This window comes from Leiobunum rupestre, chromosome 4 (genome assembly GCF_980474605.1).
Source record: "Leiobunum rupestre chromosome 4, qqLeiRupe1.1.hap1, whole genome shotgun sequence".
In the NCBI taxonomy this organism is placed as follows: domain Eukaryota; kingdom Metazoa; phylum Arthropoda; class Arachnida; order Opiliones; family Sclerosomatidae; genus Leiobunum; species Leiobunum rupestre.
Window position 1 is genome coordinate 5369079 of NC_143387.1, and position 9704 is coordinate 5378782.

At 33.5% G+C, this 9704-nt stretch overlaps 2 protein-coding genes across 4 annotated transcripts; one reads left to right on the forward strand and one right to left on the reverse strand.

Annotated features, from left to right (window-relative positions):
• The first annotated feature begins 420 nt into the window (after positions 1 to 420).
• On the forward strand, positions 421 to 2883 carry LOC149945929 (uncharacterized). Of its 2 annotated transcripts, XM_090171801.1 has the most exons (4): positions 421 to 742; positions 821 to 1199; positions 1278 to 1532; positions 1981 to 2883. In XM_090171801.1, the coding sequence occupies exons 1-4, from the start codon at positions 540 to 542 to the stop codon at positions 2671 to 2673; spliced, it is 1530 nt and encodes a 509-aa protein (XP_090027927.1). In that variant the 5' UTR covers positions 421 to 539; the 3' UTR covers positions 2674 to 2883. The 2 variants fall into 2 exon arrangements, with proteins under 2 accessions (XP_090027927.1, XP_090027926.1); XM_090171800.1 differs by having other exon boundaries at positions 821 to 1532.
• A 522-nt stretch (positions 2884 to 3405) lies between these two features.
• On the reverse strand, positions 3406 to 5224 carry LOC149945930 (uncharacterized). Of its 2 annotated transcripts, XM_090172318.1 has the most exons (3): positions 5106 to 5224; positions 3969 to 5046; positions 3406 to 3887 (listed from the first exon to the last, which is right to left on the reverse strand). In XM_090172318.1, exons 1-3 carry the CDS (start codon positions 5166 to 5168, stop codon positions 3511 to 3513), a joined length of 1518 nt encoding a protein of 505 aa, XP_090028444.1. In that variant the 5' UTR covers positions 5169 to 5224; the 3' UTR covers positions 3406 to 3510. The 2 variants fall into 2 exon arrangements, with proteins under 2 accessions (XP_090028444.1, XP_090028442.1); XM_090172316.1 differs by having other exon boundaries at positions 3406 to 5046.
• Between the last annotated feature and the right edge of the window lie 4480 nt (positions 5225 to 9704).

Sequence of the window (9704 nt, forward strand, 5' to 3'; positions counted from 1 at the left end):
GGAGCTGTTACATGATCGTCGTTTCAAAAAATACTACGGATTTTCTTCTCCAAAACAGGGTATTTTGGCGATCCTTAAAAATATGCTTTACTTGCGTTTTATTAGTATATAATTTTAGGTAAGTTTCTATTGCTATTCAATTATAAAATAATACATTTTTAAATATAAATATATCGAGTATTTCATATAATAATAATATATAAAATGACATCTTTCATACGTTGATTAATTTATTGTATATATTAATTATAAATTATGTTCATTATATTTTCAGTATAATTTAAAAAGTTTCATAAATTATAAATTGCAATTTGTAGTTAGTAAATTGTTTCGAAATATTTGAAATTATTTATAAATTAATAGGAAATAAAATTAAGTATATAATACACCTATCTTCATTTGCCAGAGGCAAAGAACCTTTCACAGGGGCGAAATTTCATTAACTATAAAAACTTTTAGCAAGAGATGGGTAACAGATGGCGTTCATATCAATTTTCGTTTAAACCAATCGCGAGTCCTTTAAGTTTTCACAGAAAACTATGGCGGCTGGAGTTCCGGATGGTTTAATTTTTCCGATCGTAGGTTATGTACATTCGTTATCGAACATACCAAAATTTAGTGAAAATGATATTCAAGAGTATTATAAATCCCGGAACAATACGCAAGATCATTTGAAAAGAAGTTATAACTTCTTTATTGAAGAATACGTAGAAAGGAAAACCATAATGACGTTCACCGATAGGTAAGCCTCGGACTTCATATTTAGGTTTACCTTAATAATTTTAGGTTCAAACATTTTATTATTTTCTTCTTTTAACAGAGACAAATGCATTATCTACGTAAAAGGAAAATGCTTCCGAAGCCAAAAATCAAGGCTAGATCCTTATACGGTAGTAACTGCATTGCATGTAGAAGGAATTATACTGGATGGTTATTGTGAATGCCCGTATGGAACTACGGGAACATGTAACCATTTAATAGCTATGTTAAGACTATTGCTACATCTTCAAACATCTGCAAGGTCACGAGATGATGTTGAAAATACCCCAGTTTCTTGTACGGAAATGCCGCAACGCTGGAATAGGAAAAGAGGGGATAAGATAAGACCGTTGTGTCTTTTAGATGTAAATTTCCAGTCACCAAAGGAGAATGGCTCCGCTAAAGAAATGTGTTCAAAGACGTACGAAGCTCGCCGAAATGTAAGAACTAAGATAGAAATGGAGGAAGAAGTCTCCAAGATGGCAATGAAGTTTGACTTCATGAAATTGATTCCACAGCCAAATACGAAAGGGTGGAAAGAAACAAAGCTTGGCTGTGCATCAAATGGTTCACCTCTAACCTATCAACTGACAAACGTAGATAGTTCAGCAGATCTTATCCACAATCTAACCAAGTATGCACCACAATTTCGGGATTCGCGGAATAAATATATCTCATCAGTTCAGATTCCAACATTTGTCAATCATATTGATCATTACAAATCAATGAGTTGTGTGTTCCCTTTGAATGAAGTTCAATCGGAATTATTTAAAGTAGGTGAAGCTTAAACTCTAATATCAGAAGTAAATGAACCGAAGTTATCAGTCTCCTATATTTCCCATACTGGATGCATTTTCCTTATGCGCTCAATCTAAAATTTCAATATTGTGTTTCGCGTATCCCAATTTACCCTAAAATTACCACAATATAGTAAATTTTATTTGGTGAGGCCATCTACAATTTCTTATGTATTCTATTATTTAAACTAGCTGAGTCAGGTAATGTATTATTATTTATGACAAACAAGTGATTTTACTACGGAATAAAATGATTTTTTGAAAATACGTACGCGCTAGATAGCACTAGACATAAGCTAAGTGATTAAGATAAATCCATAAGGAAAATGCCTCCCATTTTCATGCTCGGTTTGATAACTTTGGTTCATTTACTTCTGCTAATATCTAGTATAATATAAAAATACTGACTATCATCAAATTACAGAATATCACGCTAACCCAGAAGGAATGTGCAGAAGTGGAGAGAAAAACTGTAGATCAATCCGATGAATGGAAGAATATGAGAAAGAACCGTCTTTGCTCGTCTTCATTCGCCTCTGTCTGTCGGCCTAAGCGGAAGGAGTGGTCAAAGCTAGGTATAGAAAATGTTATTTTTCCTTCGGACATTGGCCACATAAGAGCTGTGAACTATGGTAAAAAAATGGAATCTGTGGCAAGGCTAGAGTACATAAAACATATGCATGAGCTTGGACATAAAGTTGAAGTGAAGTTGAATGGATTAATTATCTCTCCAGAAATGTTTTGGTTAGGGACTACGCCAGATGGCATAGTGTTCGACCCAAAAGAAGTTCAGTCTTTTGGTCTTTTAGAAATTAAGTCGGCCTATACCATGAAAGACATGAAACCGTCGGAGGCAATAAATGACCCAAAGTCATATATGAAATTAGTTGATGGTTCGCCACAGCTCAAAACATCTCACCCATATCATTATCAAGTTACAGCACAAATGGGATTGACAGGCTTTAGTTGGTGTGACTTCGTGGTCTACTTTGAAAAGGGTTTAATAATAGAGAGAATTAGATTAAATGAAAACAAGTGGAATGATATGATCATTAAGCTTGAGGAATTTTACTTCAACTTTATGCTCCCAGCTCTTGCTGAATCTCAAAGAAAATAAGTGATATTTTATTCTTTATAATTTAATTTCCCCAAATTTGTTTATTAGAATGAATTTTAATTTTAGGGTTTTAGAATATAATTATATATTTTAAATATTAGTACGTAAAAGTACAACATTTCTTAAACAGGGTATTAAAAATTAGTTCCTTTCATACTCAAGTCAATTTAGTGAGATTTTATGAGTAGGTAAAAGTACAACTTGCCTTAAACAGGGTATTAAAAATTAGTTCCTTTCATACTCAAGTCAATTTAGTGAGATTTTATGAGTAGGTAAAAGTACAACTTGCCTTAAACAGGGTATTAAAAATTAGTTCCTTTCATATTTAAGTCGATTTAGTGAGATTTTATGAGTAGGTAAAAGTACAACTTGCCTTAAACAGGGTATTAAAAATTAGTTCCTTTCATACTCAAGTCAATTTAGTGAGATTTTATGAGTAGGTAAAAGTACAACTTGCCTTAAACAGGGTATTAAAAATTAGTTCCTTTCATATTTAAGTCAATTTAGTGAGATATTTTATTTCTGTAAAAATTTAATTTCCCCAAATTTGTTTATAAGAATGAATTTTAATTATGGTTTTAGAATATATTAGATATATTTCAAATATGAGTAAGTATGTAAAAGTACAACTTTCCTTAAAAGATCTCATAGTAAAAATAGATAATTGACTTATTTACAGTTTAAAACTAATGAAAATGAGTGAAATCAGTGCAAATGTATTTTTGCCTCTTAAGAAATTTAATTTAAAACCTATTAAACACAATGTATTTTGATCTGGTTTACATTCTAATGAAAAAATTAAAATTAAAATTTACATTAGGTTGTCATGTTTTTAAATTACATCCAATTCTCTTCATCGCCATCTTCGCTAATTGCCAATAACTTGTTAAATTCATCCAAGTCAATTAACGAGTCAGTAGCTTCGTCTTCTTCGCACTTCAATATCGGATTTTGGAAATTGGTTAAAAGTACTACCACAGTCCAAATTTGATTGATCATAGGAGCTAATGTTATAGGAATTGGCCTGTCAAAAATATGAAATCGCTTAATTTTATTTATACGACGTTCCACATGAATCCTAACTTTTGCAATATTTTGACATTCAATTATTTCTTCTTTTGAAAATTGACTTTTCTCCTTTAAAAAGGCGGGTATGTTTAAAAAAACCTTCACAGGTAGTTCTTTTAGCAAATCCTCGATGAGAAACCCTTTATCTGCCATAATTGAATCATTTTCGTTAAATTCTAATCCTAAAAAACCACTTTTCCTAGTCAGTTCTTTGTCAGAAATGTTACCAGTGTGTAGCGCAGACACAAAAGTGACGTAGCCATTTGGATTTATTCCAATTAAACCTTTGTACGTGTTCGTCGATTTATAGTTGGAATAAGTAGCCGTTTGCAAAACCATAGATTTTGAAACTTCGCATTTTATTTCCGTTGCGTCAATTACGCACCGTGTAGAAGGGTATTTAACTTTAAACACTTCCGGCATGTGTTTATCAATGTCTTTTCGATCTGACCAAATATTCATTTGGCCCAGTTGTAAATACATGAAGTTAATCCACGATATGCACGTAGAACTTATCACACTTTCGGAAACACCAAACCGATGTGCCAAATCTTTAACCATAAGACCCAATCTTAACCTCATCATAACTATCAAAAATTGGTCCATAACTGATAATTTCCTAGGGCGTCCAGCTGGAGAGGTGCCATCTTCTTTGGTATTCCTGCCCCTCCATATAATCACATTTTCTCCGTTTGGGCCTGGGTTTAAATAGTCAAATAAATCCATGAGTTTCTTGTACGATGGTAACCCTGTATAGAAACTTATATTGTCGTCGTTGTCTTTAATTGATTCGATGCTAAAAGCCATTTTGTTCAATTTATCTCCTAGAAATAAATTCTTTTCTTTTTCTTCTTTAAGTTCTTTTTGGGTCTTCTCTAAATTGTGCTTAAAATGATTGTTCTTAACTACTAAATCATCTACTTGCTTCTTTAGGACTTCTACTTGCTTTTGAAGATCAATTTTTTCAGCTTGAAGGGTTTCTATCGTGGGTTTCAAGGATTCTTCGACGTTGTTTATTTCTTCGTTCTCCATTTGACCTTCTTCCACTACCATTGCTGTAGCTTCTGTGTCCTCAATTGCAGGTGCTTGTTCTTCAAAAGCTTTCCAAGGAAATAAAGATGGTAAAGCTCCATCCATTAGTATCCCTTTTTTATTGGCTACATTTTTTACAAAATCATCATCTTTGAAATGTAACGAGCAAACGTGAATGCCTGCTACAGAATTGTACAGATAGTCTCTTCTCCGAATAAGTTGCAACCATTTTTTCCTTTGAGTCTGAGTTGATGGTACTTTATGATAAGACACCTAAAGCAAATATCCATTTTTAGGAGACATATCATATATTTTAATCCAAAGTTACTTACATTTTTTCCAACTTTATCTATGTTTCCTTTTTGTTTACACATAAAAACACTACAGTATCTCATGACTAAGGCTTAAGAGAAAAAAATGATTCTTGTTTTGTCTATTTTAACAGTACAGAGAAGTTCAATTTAAGTATAACTGAAGATTAAAATAAATAAATACATGAATATATTTAGTGGTATTTACGTAGAAACATCACTAAATAGACAATTAAACGTTTGTACAATTAAAAACATGAAAAAGGTTGGGGAAGATATTTTTTTACATCGAGACGTAAGTTACGCATTTTTAACCAATCACCACAGACCACGATGTGAACGCCATCTTTCGACAAATATAAAAATTAAAATTTATAGTTGATGGCGTGCGCCCCTTCGGTTCATCTATTCTGTATGGTATATGAGGATAGGTGTATCGTTCGATTTTTCTTAAATTTAGTAACCAAAGCCTTCCATACCTAACAAATAAACCCTGAAAATTTCAGAACCCTAGCATAAATACATTTTGAGAAAAATGGCCTGATCGAGCAAATTGAGACACCTTGTATAGTTGTAACATATATTTTAATAACGTTCACTATCTTAATAAATTTAGTTCAATTGTTTATTCAATTTGGTCTTCTATCGATTAAATAAAACTAAGCACAGATGCGAAATATAACAGTGTTCACTTATTCTATAAAAATATTCTATATCAAATTAGAGGCCCTACCTGTGGTTACCCTTGGGTACAGGGCCGTAGCTAGCAAAAATTGCGCCCGCGGCGAGGGGAAATTTGACGCCCTACAATATAAACGGAAATATTGAAAAAATTATATTTTGGCGCCCCTAGACCCTAACCGTTGCCTACGTTATAATAAAGGCCCGTGCGCGCTCCCCAACAAGGGGGGGTATTTTTTAAAGACGCGACGTCTTGTTTATTTTCTACTTTATCAGGAGAGATGGCCCAGAAAGTTGGACATGGTTAGGGATTTCCATAAAGTTTATGGGAACTGGGGACATTAATAAAATTATTGTGTATGAGGGTAAATAAATAATACATTTTTAACTTTTGAAGGGTTTTTAATGTACACTGTTAAATAATAGGAAAATACATTGTTGATTCAATATTAGTAGCGGTTAAACTTTATGTACCTTTCTTGATAATGGTACGTAGTTCAAAGGTTTCTTAATGTGCAATGTATCACTCACATCTCTTGCGTAATTATATAGTAAAGGCCTTAAAAACTTTTCTAACAGTAATTTGGGTAGGTTTACATCCCCGCAATTACAAATAAGTGGTTTCGAAAAATGAGGTAATATTATTTGTACTGCTGTGGCTAGTATATGGTTTTTTGGTAGATTTTGTAGAGATAACTTTGTAAATTCTGTTACAGCAACTAATAACAAAACTAATAATTTACTAGGGTATTTCAAACCACCGTTATCTTGTGATCTTATTAATTTGAATATTGGTGCATTTGATACTGGTTGAATTAGTTTGTCAATGCAATCGTAGCATGTGGTATGTTCCTCTGCAACTTTGATGATGTACCCCCCAATCATCGCAACCGTACAATTTGGAATTGTTGGAGGACAATATTCTGAAAGAGTACAATCGTTATTATTAAAAGTCATCGTTAAATAGAAAACTATGTAGCTTACCATTTCCTTTCAATTTCTCATTGAATCTAAAATTTGCAACAAGTATGGTGATAGTGTTTTCTTTAAGTCCTGGGAATCGAGCCAAATTGAAATTTGTTTGTCTTCTTTGGAAACAAGGTTTTTTCCAAATCCTGAGTCTGACGAAGCAACTTCAACAAGTTTCCCTCTGCTCGCATTTGAATATGTTGATGCTTTGAGTATTCCAATTTTGAGAGCATGTTCCAACCCTAGAGTGCACGACCTTACATCCATAACATCATTGAATCCCCCAGAATTCCTAAGCTGACTGAAGCTCTCTTCCACTGCATCGCTAGACAATTTTCTGGTCAAAACATATTTGTACCCATACAGTAATAAGGCCAATTGTCGAATATGTGGTGACGGTCAGTGCTTTATAGGTTTCATCAGTGAACCTTTCACTTTTTAACGTTGCATTGGATTGAATCATGTCAATCATGGGTAGGAATTCTTCAGTAAGCCAGTTCAATCTGGAGTCTTCGATATTTTCAAAAGGAACTTTGTTATCATTGCGACTATAATGGCCATGAGTTCTGTTGCAAATATCATGCAATTCAAACTATTTTCTGACAGCCTCCATAAAGAAGATGGTTGCTTTTAGATCATCTCGTTCTTCGGCGCTCACCATGTTAAGGTCAAGTAGAGTTAAGAGTGCAGCAGTTACCGGCTGAGAAAAAACCTGAACTGCTCGAAGCACGTTCATTTTTTCGAAACTCGATGGAAAGAGTACTTTACGAGTGAGACATCTGGCAGCCTTCACGATGTTACCTTTTTGCATGTTGTATACTCGTATTAAGAAATCTGACGATATTATATGGCCAATATAAATCAAATATCGTGCAAGGAATTGTGAACGAATATTCTTAATAAGGTGGCTTTGGTCAAATGCAACAAACATTATTCGCTCGGGATCGAGTGGGTGTTGGACTTAATGCTTTAAAACTCCATTTCCTAAGATTTTGAATACGGCTGTATTTGTTTTTGCATTATCAGAAACTAATCTTAAAACGCGAAACCCGCTTTCTTCAACTGCTTTTATGACTTCAATTAGAAGCTTGTGCAACTTCTCTCCATTCAAATTTGCAGTAAAAAAATATGCAACGGGTAGTTTAAAATTCGTTGATAGTCCTTGATAGATAAAACAGAGCAGATGTGTAGCCAATCTTTGGTCCTCATTTTCTTCTCTTGGGATACTTTCACTTGTTTTACCGAAAAACTTATCCAAATTTCGGTCATAAAGTAATTTTGCTCTTATTGACATTTCATCGAATATTAGAGACTCCATAAGCTCTTTGTCATTTTGTACTTTAGAAAATTCCATCGCCAATCTTTGCTTTACAAGTTTTGTTATGCTGTCTTCACCACTTGAATGACCCATAAATCTTTTGAGTGTGGTACAGTGTGGCAGATGTAGAATCTCAAGTTCCCACATATAAGTATATGCTGCAGGGGACTTTTTAAATATGAGACAGCATATTCGTAGAGTGGATTCTTCGTAGGGTTTATATTTCTTACCATATGCTAGAATTTGTTCAATTAAAAACTTTGCTTTTATGTCGTCCATTGTATTAACAGCTTCCATAATTTTATTTACTTGTTTTACTTCTACGTTGTTAGTTTTTGCCTTGAGCTTTTTGACTGTTACATTTAAGTTAGAAATATTTTTTTCATTTTTTCAATCTTCTTCTTTAATGTATAGACCTTTTCCTAATACAAGGAGACGCCTGTGTTGATGAATCTCGAGTTTCTTTCCTGTCATTACCACAACAGCTTTTATTAACAGTATGATCTTTGTGTTCGTTATTAGGTTCTTTGTCACAAGTAGAGGATAGCTGATTTGCATTAGGTTCTTCGTGTATATTAGATTCATTTCCAAGAGTAAAAGAAAGTGGGCCTTCAATCTGGGGTTCTTCTTCATCATTTCGGATAGATCCATTTTTTTGAGCAAAAGATAGATTATCTTCATTAGGAAAAGTGAGATCGGAAAAAACTTCTGAAGGAACTGGCTGAATGAGATCAATTCTATTCAGAATTTTAGGAAAAATATTTGGATTTTTAGGAACTGTAACATCATAAATAACTTTAGGAGCTTTGGTTTTTGTCCTAGTTTGTAACTTGTCTGTAGATGTAAATAGGCGTTTCTTTGCGGCTGGAACACTGTCATCATCATGAAGAGCTCTCTTGAATCGCTTAAATCTGTCTCTTAAAATACTTGGTTCAACTTGAATGCTACTAATTGGGGACAAGACTGGTTTGCATTGTTGTTTATCAGGAGAATGAAAGCAACTGCTTATCACACTTTGTCTTTGGCAAGAGTTATTTTCAATAGGCGTTAAAATGTTTCTTGGAGTTGATGGTGTGGCCGGGATTTCATATTCTTCATTTTCTTTCCTTTTTTTGCAGTATGAATGATCTCTGGACCAATTTGAACTTTCAAAATTATCACAGTCGATATTTAGTTTTTTGCCATTATCACAGTCGATATTTAGTTTTTTGCCATTATCACAGTCAATATTTAGGGTTTTGCCATTATCACAGTCAACATTTTGGGTTTTGCCATTATCACAATCAATATTTAGGGTTTTGCCATTATCACAGTCAATAATTTTGGTTTTGTCACCATCACAGTTAATATATGAGCTTTTGACATTATCACAGTTAATATTGGAGCTTTTAACATTACCACAGTTAATATTTTGATTAGGTATAGCATTAGGGTGTAAACGTCTTCTCGTGCAAGATGAACTAAAATCGGCTGCTTTGAAATGTTTACTAGACACCTTTGCATCTCCTTGCGCATCGATTAATTGAATATTGTCCGCAACGTTAGCTTGACCAAATATTGCTTCTATCCATTTTCTTTTTGAAATCTCTTCTTTCGGGAATGAGTGGAAACTAATATGATGTAAACTATCATTTTCACCTTGACTCTTGCGT

Excerpts from the sequence above, each read along its gene's own strand:
- LOC149945929 (XM_090171800.1), top strand. The coding sequence starts at position 540 with ATGGCGGCTGGAGTTCCGGATGGTTTAATTTTTCCGATCGTAGGTTAT. Across the intron at positions 743-820 it reads ATAATGACGTTCACCGATAG|AGACAAATGCATTATCTACG; the intron begins GTAAGCCTCGGA and ends TTCTTTTAACAG. Across the intron at positions 1,533-1,980 it reads TTCAATCGGAATTATTTAAA|AATATCACGCTAACCCAGAA; the intron begins GTAGGTGAAGCT and ends ATCAAATTACAG.
- LOC149945930 (XM_090172316.1), bottom strand. The coding sequence starts at position 5,168 with ATGAGATACTGTAGTGTTTTTATGTGTAAACAAAAAGGAAACATAGAT. Across the intron at positions 5,047-5,105 it reads TAGATAAAGTTGGAAAAAAT|GTGTCTTATCATAAAGTACC; the intron begins GTAAGTAACTTT and ends TATTTGCTTTAG.